The sequence below is a fragment of the Ptiloglossa arizonensis genome, chromosome 1, assembly GCF_051014685.1.
Source record: "Ptiloglossa arizonensis isolate GNS036 chromosome 1, iyPtiAriz1_principal, whole genome shotgun sequence".
Classification (NCBI taxonomy): Eukaryota; Metazoa; Arthropoda; class Insecta; order Hymenoptera; family Colletidae; genus Ptiloglossa; species Ptiloglossa arizonensis.
The window spans coordinates 20,072,010-20,094,904 of record NC_135048.1 but is presented as its reverse complement, the minus strand read 5'-3'; the positions used below and the strand labels follow the sequence as shown (position 1 = coordinate 20,094,904).

The 22,895-nt window shown below is 37.9% G+C and overlaps 1 protein-coding gene across 3 annotated transcripts in view; it reads left to right on the top strand.

Moving 5' to 3' along the window:
- Positions 1-22,895, top strand: part of LOC143143886 (putative G-protein coupled receptor CG31760) — a 49,142-nt gene that overhangs the window by 3,798 nt on the left and 22,449 nt on the right. For all 3 annotated transcript variants that reach the window (XM_076305757.1, XM_076305749.1, XM_076305740.1), the window contains exons 2-3: positions 19,547-19,704; positions 20,575-20,742. In XM_076305757.1, the coding sequence (XP_076161872.1) occupies positions 20,596-20,742 (147 nt within the window). In that variant the 5' untranslated portion in view covers positions 19,547-19,704; positions 20,575-20,595. The remainder of the gene's footprint in view (positions 1-19,546; positions 19,705-20,574; positions 20,743-22,895) is intronic.

Below are 22,895 nucleotides of genomic sequence, written 5' to 3'. Positions count from 1 at the left end.
ATCGATCGATGAGTTTAAACATTTCTCAAACACGTGTGTCTTTATGTAAGGTTTGGATTTATTTTGATCGGAAAATTCTGAATAAACTATTGCTAATATAAAGACACAACGAAGAGTAAGACACTGCAACTGATACGAATGCGTCCTTTAATGCGAGACTCGTTCGCTGTTGCTCTGTCTCTCTCGCTCTCGGTGTATTTCATTGGAACGAATCGGAAAATCTCTATTTTTCGACTCGAAAGTGGGAATTACCGCGTTGTAACGATTTTTAATGAAATTAGTCGCAGCACCAGCTTTCCGATTTTAGATACCTTTGTCAAACAATCGTATAAACGTTTAACTTTCGACTACGGTAGAAAAAATCTTTTATGCGGTGTAATTTCGCATCGAGCGATACGCACTTTTCCATATACGTTCAATATGGGTGAATATTTCGCATGGATAGTCCTCATCGCCCTTGTAGATTTAAATACATAGCTAAATTCAGCTCGATAACAATTTGAACGTATTCGATAGTTGATTTTACGATTTTTTATTTCCTCGTCGAACCGCTTTAATCGACAAAAATTGTGTTTCGTTAACACCCCGCTCGATTATAATCTCGATGCAACGTTAAACAGACGCAAGAAATATTTTTCCAGCTCCTTTGTTTTCGCTATGGAAATAATTGAAACTGTTCAAAGTTTCGCTCGACTTTAAAGGGATATTATTATTCCTGTTAATCGAGGAAGAAGAGAGGTTGGTCAATGGCACGAAGAAAGGCACAAGGTTTCGGTTACCTTTGTGCAAGATTTATGACGGGGTAAGATTGCAAAAGTGTCACAGTACTTGCTCCGCTTAAAGATCGTCCAGCAGTTGCCGGGTTAAATCGATGTCTGTCGTGCACCCTCGTCGTAAATCTTGTACGCACTTGACCAAAATTCGAACGAGCCACCGACCTTTTTCAACTTTTTATCGATACAGCGATCTCCCAATTTTTATGTTTCTACACCGGATTCGAGCAACAGAATCCCTTCGTCCCTTCACCGTTTACGATTATGCGTTACCGATATCAAAACCGCTACTCACCCCGCATTCAAGACGCAACTTCTTCGCAATGGATCGAAGTAGCGGAATCGTGTTTCCTCCTCCACGATTATGTTCCCGTATTGTTAACAAATTCGTGTCCCAATTCGACGTAGAAATTGCTACCTGACCCTTTTACAAGCGACTCGGTGATTTCGATTTTGTCACTTGAAAACGGGAATTACCGTACAAAATGCTAATGAAAACGATTAATGTTGCATTCGCTGAAACGAAAGGACACAATGGACGCGAAGCTCGTAGGGTAATAAATTGAATTTTTCAACGATGGCGGTCTGGTACTGACAAGAATGACCAACAGCTTGAAACGGAATATTAATAGTAACTGATTAATGGAAATTACGTTGATCGCCTTCGACGATACGAAGTGGTGTACACAACTCGCAAAATCTGATTAGACAGAAAATATCGACGATCTAGTTTTACTCTGACCTGTACTAAAAATAAGAGCTAGGCTATCGTCGTTTTCTTCGTATTTTGTTATTCTTTAAAAAATTAATACAACGGTTACGGGCATACATTTGTACAACGCTTTTCTTTATTTTCGTTCGATGGAACATAGCGACATCGTTTGGTCTGAAAATACTAAAATACCATTGATACATTTATTTTCACTTTATTTTTTTATTCAACATCTTCGGTACACAATGTTCGCAGCACCTTGCACACCGGGTAAACATTTGTTCGTGGCGAGAAATGAAACATACGAAGATAAATTGTGCAACGGAGACCGTGTTGCTAAACCTAACCTCAATTTTTACATTTTATCCGCTACGCCGCGGACAAGTATATGCAAGAAATATTTCGAACGTTTTATTCGGTGAAACGATCGGTGAACGGCGAGAAGATTGTTTAAAACACAGAATCGTTGTGTGAAAAGTTTAGAAACCAGGTGATCCGCGTAATTGAATCCTATTCACGCGCAGGATTAAGCTCGGATTTAATGCAACAAAGCGACTAATCCTTGTAATTTTAGTGTGGCGGGAGAAAGAGTTGAAATCCTCTTTAATCGCCGAATGCTTTCAAATATTGTTTGTTTCTATTCCAATATTTTGTCTTTTGCGAGCCGTTGAAAAAATTTCTACGTTAAAATGGAGAAATAAGCCGATTGGATCGATGAAACGAAGTTTTTACGGTCACCGATTTCTCGATTGGAAAACTCGATTGTTCTCAATTTTCGCAGTGTTGCGACTAATTATTATTTATTCGACTATACTCGGCCCACTTGGATCAAATATCGTACAATTTTACGTAAAAAAATTAAGGGGTTTCCTTGACGCTCGGCTTCACGTTAGATCGGTGTCTTTCTAATTGGCACGGTTTCTGTCTCTCTAACTGTCGTAGCGATCTCCACTACTACCTTGAATTACTCTCACGGATCTCGACTCTGCATTATCTACGACTCGCGATCGACGATCACTCCACTGCTAATAAATTGCATTTAACTTTATCTCACTTGCCCTCACTGTTTTCTACTTTCGTCCTCGACGTACTCAGATGCGAGCGAGACAGAGATAAATAACAGCGGTCGATTCCTAGAACTCCTGCCTCCCACGGTTCCGAGTCAGCGACAGTTAGATAGGCAGCAGTGTATTTACAGAAACTGACGTTTCGTTTTAGCTTTGTTGGTGAACCCACGAGCAAGGTTTATCCGACAAAATCTAGGAACTGAGTTTGGCGTTGAAAGTTTAAGAGTTGAGAATTTTCTTACGTCGGTGTACGCGTTGAAAAATAAATGACAATTCGGGGACGTTTGTACGAAGACGGGTACGTAATTTTATTAAATATCTTTCATCGTACGAAACTATCTATTTTAATCTACACGTGTATGAAATTTTATTACAAACATTTGATTTTCCATACAATTGTATTACGTTAAATTTCTTCTCCGTACAATACTCAAATATTCGAATAATGATAGTCAAATACTCAAACGTTCGAACAACGATAGATAAATACTCGAATATTCGAATAATTGTATTCAAATACCCAGATACTCGAACAATGATACTCAAATACCCAAATGTTCGAACAGTGATATAGAAATACTCAAATATTCGAATAACGATATTTAAATACTCAAATATTCCAAATTTATTGGTAATAGTCGAATACCTGTACAATGTTCAAATAGTCCCAGGCCCGAGTATAACTCACGAAAGAAAGAGACAGACGAAGATTTAAGAAACAGTAACCGAATGCTAGAAACAAAATTGAACACTGCGTAAGAACGACAACAGACATTCGGTTCTTCTTTGTGTTCCATGGCCTTAGATGAAGATAATGAACAGAATTTTAAAAAAAGGCTTACCCGGTTCTTGTATGCAGCCCTTGATTGTCAACAGGCCGATATCCATCGAGGGTCGTTCTATCCGGTCTATCGATTTTTCCTGAAATCCGTTGTTGACCTTAATAGCTGGCTGTCGACGCTATTTCATCCCAGCTTGCCTTTGAACAGCCAGGATTTCTTTAAACTCATTGGTCACGAAAATTGTTCATATGCATAAACTGTCCCTATGATTCACGCAAAATGCGAAACATCGTAACACAGATTTTGTATACCAGTTGGTAATTCTTTCTGACGTCATACAAACACGATCAAATTTAAACTTTGATACTTCGATAACAAGACACACCGTAATGGTATAATTTTATACTAATTCTTGTTAAATATATTTCTTGACAAATATATTTACGATTTTTCAAGAACGAAAGTACGTCAGAATTGACGGAAAATGATTTTTTTTAAATAATTCATAAACAAATGTCATAGAGGTACAGACCTTGAAAGTTGTACGCTAGTGAGAAAAGTCTGTCGAGCTTGTAGATATTGTATATTACTCGTATATAACAGTGAAATGTAAACAATCATAATTAGATAGCCAGGAATGATAAGAACGATAGTATCGATTAAGTTCAAGATGATTTCCTCGCTTACGAAGTCCACTTCAAACACTTGTTCTAACGAGTGACTTTAAAAGACTATAAATCGGATGGAAAATATTTTTCAACATACGTTTATACGACATCTTGTTATCATTATAACTGGTATAACGTATTCCGTAATTTTGTACGGAGAAACGAAAGATTCGAATTCTAACACCATGTAAAATAGTGTCTCTGAAATTTTAACAATGCAAGGAATAATTTAAAGGTAAAATATTTTTTACGTAGATACATATAAATTGTTAATCTAAATTTAAATTTCATTCTGCACGTTGAAAACATATTAATATCTAATTACGTTCGAGGTTTTTTTTTTATAAGTGAAAGATTTCGGTATTGTATCCTATATACTAGAAATGGAAATAGTGTTAATCTTCTTTTCGATTGTTTTTAAATGCATGAAAATTAAGGTATTAAAAAAAGCATACGATACTACAAAATCATTAGAAATTACATTTAACCGGAAATTACGTAAAGTAACGTAATTGTAAGTTCCGCTAAATTGACGATAAAGGCAAAACTTATTTCTTATTTGTTCAAGAAATAATTACTTTTTCGGTTGTAGTGATTTTTCCCCGTGGAAAATGAAATTCGACAAAGATTTTCGTTTGTCAGCTGTGCCCTTTCCTGGGATGGTAATAAAAATTATCTTGTCACGCTATCGCGCACCGAATTAATTACGATAAACACAATTAGGGATGCGTGTAATCGATTGCTCGGGAAATCGATAAGGCTGTGAAAATGTGAAAATGAAAACGACGTAGAAATAGTCGCGGCGGGTAACAATAAATAATAATGGAAAACTTGATGAGTAAATTTTTGGAAATTTAACTTCTCGTCTGTTCGTTAAAATGCCTCATTGTGTCGGTAACAAAAATCCTTGTAACGTTTAAATAATATTTTTAATCTTTACATATGTGTACAATTGTACTGTTTGCTTCGTCGTTTCCGAAACAACCTCTCATTTAAATCAATCGAAGGCTACAATTTGTAAAGCTTATTCGAAATTTGTATCATTGCCATGGGTGAGAAATTCTCAATGGATTATTACCGATTATAAAAGTGGAACGTATTCGTTGAAGTTATTAACGAAGAAGTTTCCAGTGAATGCATTTAATCACTCTCTTTTACATAGAGTATAAAACCTGAAAAGTATAATAACATACGTAACACATATTTACATGTCAGTTGTATAGTATATTAGATCCATCTGTACTGTGCCCCGAATGAAAAGCACTGAGAAATGTAACGCTTGACGGTTCTTCAAGAAAATTACTTTTCACTGAAACTCACGGTTACCGTACACTCGGAAGACTTCTCGGAATTTGAAAATTGTTTCTCGGCCTGGCTACGTGTCTGATCCGGGCAAAGAGATAATTCTATCACATTTTACAGGACATATTTAGGTATTGAATGAAATTTCCTTCTCTTCGATTTTTCGTTTTATAAAGGAATACCTACGGATTCGCTGAACTTTATTAACTTTTCAAACTCGTGACCTTTCTTTCTTCCTACAACACATTGTACTTTCACAATTCGACTCGCGTAGCATACGACCTACGCAACAAATTTTACAACGAATTACCTACGTAAATGGACTCTGTGTATCGTTATGGAAGATCTATTTTTTCGTCGAAAGATTCTTTATCGAAAGAAAGATTAATTATTACAAAAATTTAGTACGAACAATAACGGTGTGTAGTTTCAACGTAAGATTTATAAAATTATTACAAATGGAAATTAAAATACTAACGAATTGATACTCACCGATTTCGTTCAATTAGCGTACAGTAAAGTACCATCGTCGTACGAGTGGGTGAAATTGTTATCAATTTTATCAAACCCAAACCGCTTCGTTACGTCAGCTTTGTCAGAATCCTCGCATCCGGGTAGTATTCTCTGCAATGTTCTAACGGCTTCATCTGTACCATCTGCTGTGAGTTCTACTTCTCCAATTTCTTTGACTTTGTTCAACCATGGTTTTCTCCGCGGTATTTTTAGGGTTTCGTTTTTAACATTCGATGAGACATTTTCTATCATCCGACTAATTGTAAGTGAAGTCCTACAAGTTCAATGTTTTAATGAAATTTTATCACCTCTTCGCTGTTCTATTAACGATTAACAAGAATTCTAAGCGATCGGTTACACAAGGGACACAATGTCTGTTGAGACGAATAAGACTTTAATAAAATCATATTTTCCATTAAAAATTTTCCGCATCTGTATAATAATGTTATATTCAAATAATAGATATGTATTCGAATACCGTGAATACACTTCGAATATTCGAATATTCGAGTATTTAGATATCGTTATTTGAATATTTGAGTATTTAAATATTATTATTCGAATATTTGAATATTTGAATATCGTCATTTGAATATTTGAATATTTAAATATTATCATTCGAATATTTGAGTATTTGTATATCGTTGTTTGAATATTTGAGTATTGAAATATCATTATTCGAATATTTGAGTATTTGAATATCGTTATTTGAATATTTCAATATTTAAATATTGATTCGAATTTATATTATTATTCGAATAGTTGAGTATTTGTATATCGTTATTTGAATATTTGAGTATTTGAATATCATTATTCGAATATTTGAGTATTTGAATATCGTTATTTGAATATTTCAATATTTAAATATTGATTCGAATTTATATTATTATTCGAATAGTTGAGTATTTGTATATCGTTCTTTGAATATTTGAGTATTTGAATATCATTATTCGAATATTTGAGTATTTGAATATCGTTATTTGAATATTTCAATATTTAAATATTGATTCGAATTTACATTATTATTCGAACATTTGAGTATTTGAATATCGTTATTTGAATATTTCAATATTTGAATATTATTATTCGAATATTTGATTATTCAAGTATTACTATTTCCACGAGAAGCGTCAACACAATTAAAACCGTGCAACGTGTACATCAGCATTCCGTGGGTACACAGTGTCCCGGGATGTATATTTCTTTACAGAGCGTGACGTCGATTATAAATTTTATAAAGAAAAATGTAAATCTTGTGCAACATCTTGAATGAAAATGAAGTTGAAGAGGAAACGACGAACTTGAAGAACTTAATTTATACCCGGTATCGCGTTGTGTAAAGAAATATACATTCCAGGATACTATATATTCGCGTAGCGCTGGTGTGCACGTTGTACGTTAATTTGTAACGCTATGCGTTGCGAATCGATGTCAACCCGGTCTGTGAACGCCGACCCCATGTTGGGCGTCAATTTGTAATATGCTAGTTCAGTAGTTATGCGACGGATTCAACGGTAAAAGAACGACAGCCATCCTGCTGCGATCAGGACCCTGTTTTCTGCGTTAAACGTGTCAGAACTTTATGGAACGCAGCGCATTACCCCGTGTGCTCGAACGCTGCGCAATGTTAACGCTTTGCGTTAAATCGAATTAGCGCAACGAGAGAATCCGGACACGTTACAAACACAAGGGAGCCGATTCCGCGAATTTGACAAACAGATGTCGTTTCGTCTCCTAAAATGGGAACGACACTGTTCGTTGATGACATTTTTACGGCACTGTCCAATACGGTCTCTGGCTTTTCACCGTTTTCAATTAATTTAGAATATAACGTATTACGCGGCACTATTCGTTAATTTGCCTTTTCCACTCCGGAGTCGCCTCCAACGCGACGTATCTTCCCCACTGGGAAAGTAATTGAAACGGAAAAGGGTTAATGGATTTTAATTATAAATATTTTTTATAAACAATTTTCTCAAATCATCGATACGAATCAATGAAAATTGTTTACCCAATTCGTCGAACAACGCGATTGTTAAATTCTTTTATGCGAACGTGGAAACGAATCAATCGCGAATAAGTATTTAATTGATATTTATAATACAGTGAACGCTACAAAAACAGAATTTCCTTCCGAAGATATAAATTTAATTAAAATTCTATCGAATAAAGTGATCGATATACTTTTTTCTACAGGAATTAAATTTCAAATAATTATGGACCAAGGTACAATCGGTCGATTCGATGCTAGTCGGTATTTCTGTATTAATTTAATCGGTGCAACTATATCGATCCCGATTCAACGTGGGGCGAAACAAAAAATGAAATCAGAACTATGTCGAGCCACGTAGAGGGGGATGAAAGTAGCGAGAGGTGTGTTGCAACGAAGCTATTGCGTTTTGACATATCGCATAATGGTGTCTTCGTTATGGGAATGGGGTTACTAGGATAAAAGGAGCCACGTTGCGAAGCTATTATGTTTTTACTAGGAATGGGATCGAGTTCAATAGATACTCGGAATCCGAGTCGATTCGAATACCCAAGATTCGTTTCACGAATAACTACGTATACTCGCAACGATACACTATTCTTAAGAAAAGCAACGTTTCGTTCGTTACACTCGCAAAGCACTCGATCTGTACCAGTTGCATTCAAACCCCAGAAGTACCTGCGGCATTCGAAGATGTACCGATAAATGTTTCGATGTTTGGAAAAATCGAAACTCTTGGAAATAATACTCGAATCGTGCTCGATATTCATTCGTTTCATCGCCACGCAATACGTAACGCGTGAAGTTTCACTCAAGATACTCATAAAAGTTTCAGACTCACTCCATTAGGGTTGGATACTACTTGGAAGTATATAACGCTTTTGTTTCTCGAAGTACCTATGTAGGGTACGAATCTATCTCACTTAGATTCGCGTCTGTTTGTAAACATTGTTCCCCGTTTCTCGAGATACTTGTAAAAGGTTCGAATATCCGGCTCGTCAGCATTCGAAACTATTCTCAGAGTGCTCCATCTCGTCGTTATTTAATGCATCGTCGCGATGTGACAATTTCGTCGAACTTGTCAACGTACAAACGAAACGACTTTTCATTTACACGAATTTCATTCTTATTTCTGTTCTGTACTTTTTCAACCTTCCGTGGAATACTATCCACGAATCAACGCTCCAAAGAAGAGAACACATCTCGACGCGATACGAAACCTGTATCGATCACATTTTTTATTTTTTTATTATTTTTTTTCTTTTTTTTTTATCGAAAAGGTACCTCGACTTTTCAATCTTGGAATACTTACGGGGATCGAATGCACCGAGCAAAGCACATACTTTTCGTAGATAACATTTTTCAGCACAGCTCGGTATCACCAAGAGAGAAGTGAAACGAGCGACGCTCTTCGGGTCACCAAGTACGCGGTAATAATCAGTTTATATCTCGCGTAGCAGCGTGTCACTGTATAGTATTCGTGTCCACCGGTAAATTCGCGTGACTAGGCCACGTTTCGCTTAATCGTAACCTAATTGAGGAAGGCAGTACAAGTAGCCGTATTACTCGGTGGCGCTCAATTTGCGCCACCTAGGGGTTCACCGGTTTCTACGTTTCTTTTACTCACCCGATCATCGTGCACGTCATTAACGCGTACAGCGTACGACGTGGGTGAAATTTTCAACGATTTCGAAGACGAGCCCGAACGTTCGTATCGGCGAAGATTTGTTTGGAAAAACGCCGCTCGTAAAATTTATTTCGATCCGGATATTCGAAATCAAATTCTGTTATTTCAACGTGTATTCCTCTCGTCAAGAGGTCGTAAAGTCAAGAAGGAACTATGTTCCGCGAATGAACCGTTTTCTCACAAAACATCGTTAAAGTCTCGGCCAATTAGGTTCGCGGAGTCGCTCCCGGGAGCAAAACGCTTCCCTCACCTTGTCTCCCGTTACTATACTATATTTATATATTATGTAATATATATATATATATATATATATATGTATATGTATGTATGTATGTATGTATGTATGTATGTATGTATGTATGTATGCGCTGCGGTTTGTGCGCGCATTTCGCACAAGTCGAACGTAAGAAAGTCGCGTAAGGTCGTCATCGATTGACAACTGGACCTTGGTAAACTGATTTTTTTTTCCGTATATATTTGCTTCGTGCCAGAATCATACTACGATTCGATAAATTCTGCAAACTCACGGTCGAACATACAATGCGATCGAATATTACGAATGTATACACTCAAGTTTGGAGCACAGTCGTCGTGCAACGTACATATTTATCGTTTCGGTATAAAATTAGGAAGGAAAAGTGACGTTCGTTGTACATCTTTACTCGAAGGGCGAAAATTTAATATAAATTCTAGAATTCGATACTTCTTAATTCTCAATTTCAATATCTGTTCCTCGTTTTAAACGAAATTTGTTACATTTATATTCACAATAAATGAATCTGTACGTCGTTGACAATTTAGCTTTCGAAGACGATCGATTTGTTAATTTTAAAGTTTAAGAAATTTAATTGTTTTACCTGTGCATCTTCGGGGAACTACTTACAAGCAATATTAAACCCGTATTACCTGATTTTATCCGTTCAGCTTTCGAATCGTGCGTACACAGTCTGCGCGTGCGCGGTACGTTTATTCGAGCATGGCGTCCTATTGTACAATACTTGACCAATATAGTTTTGTTATTAATTCTGGTAAAAAAAGAGAAGGTACGTACGTTAACGATACGTAGACGAATAATCAATTACTACCTCGATCAAAAAGTTCTAGGACTGTCCCCCGTGTGTCGCTGTCAATCACCCGATTGTTTCTTCTTTTTTTTTTGTTAGGTTACCATATCTGTCATTAACACTTCCTTCCAATTTCAGCATCATAGCTTGATATTTGTAAAAGTTACGTTGTACTGAGCACATCTCCTTTGTTCGTGTCTTCGATTTTGAAAATGGCATCATTTGAGCATCAACGAGTTTGCATTAAATTTTGTGTAAAAAACGGATTTAACGGTCCGCAGACCTTGGATATGTTGGAGAAGTGTTTCGGCAACGATACTCTTTCGAGATCAAATGTTTTTCGATGGCACGAACGCTTCAGAAGTGGTCGTGAGTCGGTCGAGGATGACAAACGCAGTGGCAGGCCGACAACGTCGAAAACCGATGAAAACATCGATAAAATTCAAGAAATGTTGTCCGTAAACCGCAAATTGACCATCAGAGAGCTGGCAGAGGACTTGAACATTGCTTATGGATCCGTTCAAGACGTTTTGGTTAGTGAATTCGTCAAAAAAGGCCAGATTTGTGGGCAAACAACTCGTGGATTTTGCACCACGATAACGCACCGGCGCAGAATGCGATCCTTATCCGCGAGTTTTTGACGAAAAACAACACGAACACTATCCAGCAGCCTTCAAATTCACCAGATCTGGCTCCCTGCGACTTTTTTCTGTTCAACCGAATTAAAAAACCGCTTCGCGGAACGCGTTACAGTACCCGAGAGGAGGTCATGACAAAATCGAAGACGGCTCTGATGGACATACCGAAAATTGAGTACCAGCGGTGTTTCGAGGATTGGATCAAGCGCTGGCGCAAGTGCATTGCAGTCAATGGGGACTACTTTGAAGGGGACCATATCGATTTGGACGAATAAATTTGTATTTTTGATTTTATGAATAAAGTCCTAAAACTTTTTGATCAAGGTAGTATACGTGGAAGGATCGTGAAACTATCTTGCAACGAATACTTGGTATGTTATAATTATAACTGTACCTATCTAAATAAAACTGTCCGTTTGTTGTCGCGTTAGGGGAAAATGGCCAGAGGGATCGCGATGAAATTTGGAACGTGTCCATAAAGTAGTCTAACTTAAAATACAGGCTACACGGCATCGTGCAATTTCTGCACGTTGAAAGATTTGTGGAGACCGTAAAAAAGAAAAAACAACAACCGTGCACGCTATCTTGTTTATCGTTGCTTTGACATCAAAAATGTACATAACCGAAGTTATCGAAAATTAAATTTGGAAGCCCTTCTACTCTGTACAAATTTTCGATAAAATCGATAATAACCGAGATACCGACCCTCACTGTATTTAGTAACCTGTTAAGGTAAACGGGAACAAAATCCCGTTTATTTTTGCACACAATGCCGCGCGACTTAGCTCGTAATTAATAATTTTGTTCTCATCTTTCCACAATATTGATATATTTATTAAACATCGAATCGAATCTGAAATTAAACGCAATACACGACATTAAATATTAATATATTTATAATAAGAACTGTGTTAATAGTATACTGTAATTTACGAAGGCGACTGAGCTCCTGTTGGCTTATTGGAGCAATTGAATACTATTGACATATTGATCGTGCTGTTCTCGTAATACATATGCAGTATGTCCGACTTAATAGTATACGTTTAATCATCTGTCGGCTTATTCAACACTCGAGATAATTGTTCGCGTAGACTCGATAGCGCGAGCTACAAATTGGATCGAAAAATGTAGACTCCGTGGTGATATCGTCCCGAACGAATTTCTAATAGTGTTTTCGTTCGCGAGGATGTACAAATTCGCGTAACTGGTTGAAAATTTGACTGTGTAACGTCGAAAGGCGGTGGAAATAAGGAAGCCGGAAATTGAGGGAGCAAAGTAGCGAAGGGAAGGGAAGATCTACAATCTAAGAAGCGAGGGAATAGCGAAAAGGGTCGAGAAAATGGCATTACATGCCACCGAGGGAAGAAAATGCGTTCGTCGCATGAAATATCACAGAAAAAGAAAATGGGTTAAATCGAGTAGCGAGACAACAGGAAGCGTGAGCGAAATGCAGTAGGCTGAGAGGAAAATGGTGCAAGAAGACCCCAGGGAAAGCTAGATAAAGAAGTGCTTGAGACACGATATGGAATTATTAGAGCAGAAAAGGTGCGTATGAAAATACGCAGAAGCTGAGAACACAAAGGATCGAAACATAGAAGCGACGAGGCTGCGAGCGAAGCCGCGCATAGAAACAAGCGACATTTTCGACGGAATTAACCGGCCCGGGTCCTATTTCGAATGCAGGCCATGCGTCCTGGGCGGAAATCACGCAGCCGTATTTGTTAAGCACACACGCCAAACGCCTTTAAGCGTTTTCCGCACGCGACGAGATCGAAATTGGGAATGAGACCATTTGAATAATTTGATATTCGAACATTTCAGGGATATTCGAACGCAACAAGTAAACGCCGATATTGGCCGGTGTATTTAAATGAAACATCTTGTCGATCGATTATCGAGCCACGCATACGAACAAACTGTTGCGATAAGTGAAACGAACGATTCTTATACCGAGGTAGGCTCGTTTCTCTCCCGCGTTTTACATGTTTTTACATTACAATTGGGTGTGAAATATTTCGAAACCGTTCACAACCGAGAGATGTAAATATATTTGTTTCTCTTTACCGAAATACAAATGTTTCTCTCGATGCTTTCGACGAAAGTGAAGTTCACTCGAACACGTTTAGTCGCGAACGGATAATATTCGAGTAATGTTCAAATACTGTTCGAATACAGGAAAATTCGACGAGTCGACCCGTGGATACTGAATTGTTTCGATTGAAATTAGAAGCGTATAGAAGAAGAAACACAACGATTAAGAAACTCTAGAAGAGTTCACAAGAATTGTTTTTCTCGTTTTATCAATATTTCGTTGGTCCCCTACGTGTGTACTTTCTTTGTTTACTTTGGTTTTTCGTACCGTATTAGATGTGTATACGTTTGATTAGCTACGCTTAATGGAAAGAAACGATAAGGTTAATCGAGGAGAAAGTATTCGAATCGATACGTAGAAACATTTTGCTACGATGAAAACGAAGGGGAAAAGTTACAAATTGAAACGCAAGCACGTTGATAATTAACATAAAGAACTTTAAATTAAGAAATTTATTATTATTCTCAATTGTTTGTAAATCGAGTTATTCGATATAAATAATGAAACAATAAGTATTCGAGAACTCGTAAAGAAAAGAAAATATTGTGGATTTGGGGGAGGGGCGGGGTAGACGGTAAACAAGATGAAAGTTTCAAACCCAATCAAGAGAGTGAAGTAATCGAAACGCGATGGGATTGCAAACATACAAGGATAAGAATACTTCCTTGTTTCTGTTGTTAATATTTTTGTTACTTTACCTAAGATACGGAATGAACGGAAAAGTAAGTGTCTTATTGTAAAAAAATTATTTTCTCTGAACGTCGTGTCTGTCTTCGAGTAACGGGGATCGTATTGTCCAATGAAAGGTCATTGAAGGTCATAAAAGGTGATGACAACGATTGTTACACCATGAAAAATGCTCAAAGCGATGACTATTTGTGCCGACGCAATCGTTTCTGGGTTCGTTCCAGCACACGATGCTACGATCTTCTCCCCCTTGTTTTTCTCGTTTTTTTTTTTTTTTTTTTTATGCAGTCGGTTTCTCGTGCACGATATTTTTTACAGAAAACAATTGAGTGGTGTGAAATTCGACGAACGAGGTGGCCACAAAATTGCTCCCTCCTCTTGGTCGTTTTATTCACCAATTAAGAGGCACGGCCAAATTTATACAACAGCTGATGAATTTGAAAAAATTTGAAATTCGTGGTTCAATATTATGCTAATCGGTGAACGATAAATATAGCGGTAGACACGATATTGAAGTAAAAAGTGTACGTAACAAAATGTTTCGACGTAGAGAATACTAGCGTTTTCTTTATCAAAATAAATGTCGCTAAAATGAACCGTTACGTCGCTCGAAAGCGGGGTAGGTAGCGATATTTATTTCCGACTCGGATTCAGTCTCGTGTATACTCTACGACGAGAAACACGAACGGGGGGAGAATTCATGCGAAATGAAGTTTTGTACTTCGATGAGAATGAGTTTAAATACAATTGTATTCGTAGTTAAAAAATGATTTGTTTTACACAATTGATAATAATCCAAACGAGGTTACGTTTGGACTTAACTTGCTGTGAATAATCTCTGTGCTTGAATCCTGAATAAAATTCGTTTCTCGAAAGCAGAAATGATCGTAACGATTACATTTGGGAAACGATTCTCGTAAAACTAACCCACGTGGTCGGTGGGAAGTAAAAGAGGGCGCCAGAGTAGCTGTCCCCGAGAAATTCGCGACTAGCGATCAAGAAACAATATTCTTAAATAAAATTAAAACAATAGTTGATATGTCTTGTTTGTAGCCTACAAATACGTTCGATACGTAACTGCGAGAAATAGAAAATATTTAGTACGAGCGAATGTAGCGTGTTTATTTCTAGAAACGAGGCTCTTCACCCATCGCATCCATAATGGATCATCCATTGCTACATAAACTGACTATCGAGGGTGGAAAGGAATCGATACCATCGGAAGGAAATGGAAGATTTATTATTTTCGAACAACCACGGTCCAACGAATTCGCTATTCGTTGCGCTGACCGTGTATACGTTCAGATGTGCGTCGCGATACTGGCGAGGACACGTAAACCCAATACAGCGATTTAAATACTTAAAATCGTCACAATCGTCTGCGACATCGAATAACTTCGCGTAAACGTGTCGCGAGAATCTTTCGAACGTCGGCTTCAAGGACGAGAAGCTGCGATATTCCGTGAAAAAAGGAACGGAAACTGAGCTTGAAATTTCCTCCGTCTAATTAAATAGAAACCGCTGCTACCGTTCGAGCCCTTCGTGCCGTGCTACTTCTGTAACCGACATTTTTCGTTAGATCAAAATTAGCAGAAACGTTTCGGGTGGGTAAAGCTGCCGGCCTCGCTGCGAAACGTTTGTAATTTAAAGCGGTTAACGTGCACGGGAGGAGGAAGGATGCACGGGGGGAAGATAGAAAAGGGCAAAAGAAAAATAGGTAGAGTAGGGCGGCGGGATGAAAATCGAGGGAAAGTAGCACGATGTGCAACGAAGATACAGAGATGCCATGACCAAGGGAAGAGAGACAGAGGAGGAGGGGCAGGGAAGTACGATCTGGGGGTAGCTGGTTGTGCCGGTTGCTGCATCGATCGTCCCTAGTGCGCTGTAGAGCTGTCCTTGTGCGAACGATGCGACCTCCGTTCCTAAAAAATATCATAAGTCCCGATAACGAGCCATTATTTCGAACGTTCGAGCTTTAGATTTTCCTACCGGCTCTTAAACTATCGATCGTGCAATCATCATCGAAGGTAGCGATTAGAGAGGTCAGTTACACGCATAGATAGAAATCTTACAGGTAGCCACGAGATACCGTACTCTCGACGATTGTTAACGAGATACTCGATCGAAAGAATCGGAACGTTTCTGTACAGTCGCATTGTTCGACTCGTCCACTCCACAAGGATGACAGTACCCATTAGATTCGAAGGACAGCTCCGAATAATGGGAAAGTGGACTGATTTTATGCACTTGTACGGCAATAGTGAACTCCAACGAGGCAACGATAAGACGTTAAGGTCTTCCGCGGAGAGGTCTTTAGGTCAGGTTGACTATACGAAGGTTTGGAACGGGTTAATTATTAGGGGCACCTTATCCATGCATCGCTCAACTAACGAACCACGGGACGCAGACACTAGAAATTGCTTTATTCTCGCAAAATTTCCACGTTTCTACCAACCATGTGCACTTCTAGCCTCGTACTGGCTCGCCCTTGATAACGGTTGACGTACCCCACACTCGTGACACGGTACTCGTTCTTTTACCGTGGCTCGGATTTTTATTGCCAATCCGAGGAGACGGTTCAACGTTCCAATCACCGATTTCTCGATCGTTGTCACTTTCTCGATACGAATAACGTCTTTAACTTGTTTATATTCTACGCTATGGGTGTCGGCAGTGGTTCTCAACCGGAGTCGTCAAAATCCCAAACGAGTCGCATCGTGGGTTTCTTGGAAGCTGTGAGTAAAATGTATAAAAACAAGGAACCACGAAGGTGTGCGAGAAGACCAGAGAGGGAAAAGACCAGACGGAAGTGTGCATCAACGTAACATCTCTCGCACCATCGAGCAACCGAAACAAAACATTTAACGAACACGTCGTTCGATGTTAGTTTAACACTTTTCTTGTGCACAGAATCTACGTCCAACTGGCATGCTTCTAGCGATAGTATCGCAAACACCGAACGCAAGATTTCAACAATTCGGTGACCGATACCGACGTGTGACCGACCAAGTCTGTTACTTCTCAAAACTGACGATATAGTTGTTTCCAAAAACCAGCTGAACGATTACTGACAAATCGATCAACGAATAACCGATCGATAGACCCTAAGTGATCGCGCGTAGTCTATTTTCTGGCTAAAAAAAAGAAAAAACACTAGTGCTGCAATTAACGAGTAGATTTCAACTTCGAATGGAAGCCAGATTGTGTTCGTATTTTCTCACCGACGATGATCTCTAAAGTGTGGGAGATCCAGTATCATTGAAAAGGTCACATTTCCTTCAGTCCTCAAGAATCGTTAGAAACAAACTTTTATCTCGCACTTGGGAATCTCTGGTGTTTCGAAAGGATGATGATTTCTGTTATTTATTTGCAACGTAGGATCTGTAAGAGTGACCAGAATTATATTTAAAATTCCTACCACCAGTAACGAGGTTATCTTCTCTGTAATGGAATAACTTTTTGGAGTAATTACCACCATTTTATATTTATATCTTCTTTGACTTCGGGCGTTTCGCATGTTTCGTTCGCAATCAATGGGTTGGCAAGGTTCTCACGATAAAGGTCTATTTGATGAACATTCCTCGACATAGGACCTCGAACTACTTTCGTTGCCCTCAGGAATCCTGACCGTGACCAAGCGTACTATGAAATCGTGTTGTGTCCCGTTCCCTATCGCATGTTTAGAATTTTTTTATATAAATAGAAAGCGTGTCATCCCATTCCTGGAAAATACACATCGTGTGTCGTTTACTTGGAAAGAGCAAAAATAAATAATCTCGTTCTTGATGTTGACAAGAAAATAATTCGGACAGAAACGACGAATAACCTCGTTGAGATCCTTGTACTTTTAACGAGGTGTTACCGCAAATCAAGAATAAGAACGATTTAAATTGACACTCGTTAATTCTCTAAATTACAGAGAAAATGTCTATTTTATAAATATTGCGCGTTATTAGGAAAGTTCGCAAGAAGTAAAATAAAACCTAACCTCAACGATAGCGTAGCTTATTGCGTAGCAGTTCCACGAAATCGCAAATAATTTATCAGAAATGAATTAGTGGTATTCTTGAAACAACTGTAAAATCAAGAATGTTCAATAATTTGAAAAATCCTCCAAGATATTATTAAATATTTTTTAAAATGTCCAACGTACCCAAGTTTCGGTAAAATCAGAATTGTTCGAAAAAGTATCCGATTCGACATGGAATATCACGAAATTATACCAAATTATTCCTCCACGTATGGTCGTATTATACAATGAATCAGTTTTATTCAAACTATCACGGTGTTAACCGTAGTAGGAAATTATCCGAGTTTCCCTTATATGCATTTGCATATATGTAAATTTTACTCTAAACTAATAACTCAAAGTATCTATAACGAAACAGAGCAATAAGATTACTTTAGAAAATTGCGTTTCTATCTTAATTTACATTTTCGAAGTCGGACAGGAAAGTGTGATTTTCGACTGCGATGTATATATGCACCTCTTATAAATTTTTAGTACTTAAGTTTCTTTTGTTATTCTGCTAAGTTTATCCCACTTTGAAACGACTCCGTGACATCAACGTTGCTCCTATAAGGCAAACGAAACTATAATATTTCACTACTGTTCTAAAACTGAGTTATTATTTTAAATAAAGTAGTCCGTGATTGGATCTTTTGAGAGTCCCTCTGTGATTCGTACTGCACCGTAATCGCGCTGCTGTGAATTCCCTCTTCGTTTTAACTCTGTAAACTGATGGAATAAAGTTTCCGTTAATTGCTCTACCGACTACAACTCACCGAACATTTACTAAATTTAGAAAATGATGCCCTTGGATTGTTAAAATTATTAATCGAATAGAATATTCGCTAATTTTCGTTACTAAACATTGTGATAAAATTATTCACATATTCGCGTCATAAGTGTAATATTTTTTTTAGAACAATTATACGGAGAAAGTAACGTACTTATACATAAGTGTTATTGGAAAATTTGAACACAGATATAATGTTTTAAAAATTCGATAAAAGTATCATTGACTGATAAAATTAACCGATAAGTCGATACCGGTCTTAGTAGAGATATTTCTATTTACAACAATAACGCCTTTCGATAAAAACTGAACAACGTTAATAAAACGTATATTCCTTTACGAAAAACTGAATAAAACGTTTTTAATTATTCTGCAAAATGTACGTTACAAAGTTAGGAATTCATAGAATCGTCAACGTTGTTATTAAATAAAAAGTACCGGTAAAAATGTTTCAACGGAAATGGAACCGTATAATTTCGAAGCGTGATACGCCATTGAAATAAATTTGCACTCGAAATTCAATATTCTTTCAAATTTCATCGCAAAAAAAAAAAAAAATTGGTACGATCCGATTGCATTCACGTTGAAAGCAATTTTGACATTTCTCTGAAAAATGAAACAAGAAACGAAACAAAATCTAGAAATATACAATTGCTACGTGCAACAATATTTTATATAGTTCGAAAGTCGTTCGAGTTGGTCACCTTAAGTGGCTCGCCTCCCGTAATAACCCATAAAAAAAAAAAAAAACTTTTCCTTTTCGTTTCAACAGGACTATTTCTTCACGATGAATGATCGCTGAAAGTGGCAGATAATCAAGGGAAGGTAAAAGAACCATCGTGCAGAATGTCGAGGATATTAGAGGGAGTGGATGAACGCCCCATGGACCCGGGGCTCAAACTCGGCACCACTTGAATGCGAAAGAAAAAGGTTGGTTCAAACGTGAGATGGAACTTTTAATACCGTTAAGTAACCACGTACATACTTGTATTAAAACCTGCGTTAGAGAGTGCTTGTGTCGCAATTTTTGCACGAATCCACAGGGGGCTGTAAAGCTTAAGATTAACCTTCTTGGAAACCTTAACTGGAACGATCGTTCTATGGGAATGCCCCTCCAGGAGAAGGTTCACCACCCACCGTGGGGAGCTACGCTAAATTGTCGTGCTGTATCGCGATAATAATATTTTCGAGAAATAACACCGAGCAATAATAACAAAATTGCATCGTTTCGAGCGAAAAATTCAACGCGAAACGCGAAAGACGATCGCGAAGCACGAGAGAATATCGTCGACTTCAATTATTCGATATTATATTTGTAAAAAGAGTTCGTGAAAACGGTTCGTTCGAAACTGGTGCAATCGTTACTCGCTTCTAATATCGAGGAACGCGTGTACCGAGAATTTGTTACCAGGAATTCTCGAAACTGAAAATAGTTGCGTCTCGTTACAACTTGGACAACATTTCGAAAACATTAATATAGGTAACCGTTGCTTCGAAATTGCTATACGAACTCCAATTTTAGCTCACTTATCGTTTTGATTGCGGAACGGTATCCATGTTCTCCCCTAGTTCGAACGTGTTCGTTAGTAATTACGGTATCTATTGTTTCGTTGAAACAATCTCCGAATATACACATAGAATTAACGCACGGTTAACATGCGAAACAACGCGTCTTTAAATCGTATCGATCGCCAACAATAAGTGGGAAATTGTAAATATGTCGCACCGGTGAACGGGACTCTGCAAACTGTTCCGAGGAACGATAGTGATTAAATTGACGAGAATGTATTTGTTTCCAAGTACAAATGAGCAGGACGCGGGATGGGCAAATCTTGGCTCTTGGTCCTGTTTCCTGCGACGATGACGACAATGACAATGATGGCGTACTTCACCGTAACGACGGCTACTCCAACATCGATGTCGTCTATCTCTACGACCACCAACAACGATGTTCTCGATACGAAAAAGGTAAATATTCCCATTGTTTGAAATCCGTCAACCGTTTCTTGAATCAATTTATCTTCTCGCTTGAATACAACCGACACTGTTACGCGATCGTATGCGGTATTTGCGAGGGACGTGTCCCACAAAAATAACACACGTTTCGAACGAAACTCGAAAATACCATTCAATACCACACACAACACGTACACGGTACTGTACAGGTACCACACGAGTGTCACTAGTACACGGTACTGTACAAGTACCACGTGAATGTCACATTATCACTAGTACACGGTACTGTACAGGTACCACACGAGTGTCACATTATCACTAGTACACTAGTACTACGCGAATATCACATTATCACTAGTACACGGTACTGTACAGGTACCACACGAGTATCACATTCTTACTAGTACACGGTACTGTACAGGTACCACGCGAGTGTCACTAGTGCACGGTACTGTACAAGTACCACGCGAGTGTCACATTATCACTAGTACACGGTACTGTACAGGTACCACGCGAATGTCACATTATCTCACTATTACACAGTACTGTACAGGTACCACGCGAGTGTCACATTATCACTAGTACACGGTACTGTACAGGTACCACGCGAATGTCACATTATAACTAGTACACATACTGTACAGGTACCACGCGAGTGTCACATTATCCAGGATGCTTTTTACAATTTGAATTTCAAAAGAATAAATATTCTGACTCCCGAATACTTTTTTCACAGTCGTGTTTTGCAACATTTCACGGTCACCAACTTTCTTTTTTCAAAGAGAAGACGTATTTTCATCGACACGGTGACGTAGTTCAGTGAAAAAGAAAAAAAAAAGAAAACAAATTCCGTCACGTAGGGTAAACGACCTTGACCAAAAACGTCACGTTTTTACGCGAAAAACAGAACCGTGTACAATTTACATATTTCAGTGTACGTTGAAAATATGTGTACGTTTCGTTCCAGGTTTTCAAAATAATTATTGTAAATTCCCGTACAAATATATTCTGAAATTTAAGTACGACGAATAAACGATTGTTTCGCGGCTTTTAAAATAATATATAAATAACGAACGACGATGTTAATTAACGCTCAAAACCGTGCGATTGCGAGTTCGTTGCAATAAAACTACATTATTATTTACCAAAGGAATGTCATCGCGTCCTTGAACTTACGTATATTCTTCTCGCAAATATTCACGAAACGGTAAAATTACACGTATTGTTAACGCCTCGATGAAAATAATTAAACTTGTATTTTTGTTTATCGAACGTACATGTAACGAATGATCGAATATTTTTGAACGGTAGGGTGAATAATGTAATTATCGTAACTGGAAGATTAATAGACAAAATTAATTTTAGAATATGCTTGAAATGATGTTTGTCAATGTTGGTATATTTTTATAGACGATACCTTGGTTCTCCTTATGGTTTTCTGACAAATATTAGCACATGCAATTCTCTCGTGCTCCGGTGTTGCGAGAATATCGTTATAAACGGCTTCTTCAACAGCGCTCCACTGAAAAGGGTCTAATGGCGTTAGATCAGGCGAACGAGCAGGCCATCGAGTGTTTGCACCTCAGAGAGAAATGCGTATACTATAATAATATCAGTCAGTGTACCAATAAACACACACACATACACACACGCGCGGACTTCTCGTACCGAAGGTCATCCGAGGGTCATTGTATTCGACTTGATCTCAGCTGTGACCATGGAAACGAGTTTTTACAATTAAACAAACATTAACGAACACACTTATTGGATCTTTTCAATTTTTTTTTTTTTTTTTTATCAATTTTATTAATCATTTCTGAAGAAATCTATGCATCGTGAATCAATGCTCCTTAATTATTGTTACAAATAATAGTATTGTTTCGATACTCTCGATACATTCGAGACTCACCGAGACACTCGACTATTGGATCGACACCCATCAATTTCATAAAGTTCGTTAAGTGTTTAATAGAATTCACAACCGATAAAAGAAACAATGGTAAACGTTCGATAACCAGTCCGAATGTCGAACATAATTAATAACTTCTCAAGTATGGAACACAGAAAACTTTTATTCGAAGTTATTCGAACTAGTATCCGGAAGAAAGATTTATTCAAAGTTATTCGAACTAGTATCCGGGAGAAAGATTTATTCAAACTTATTC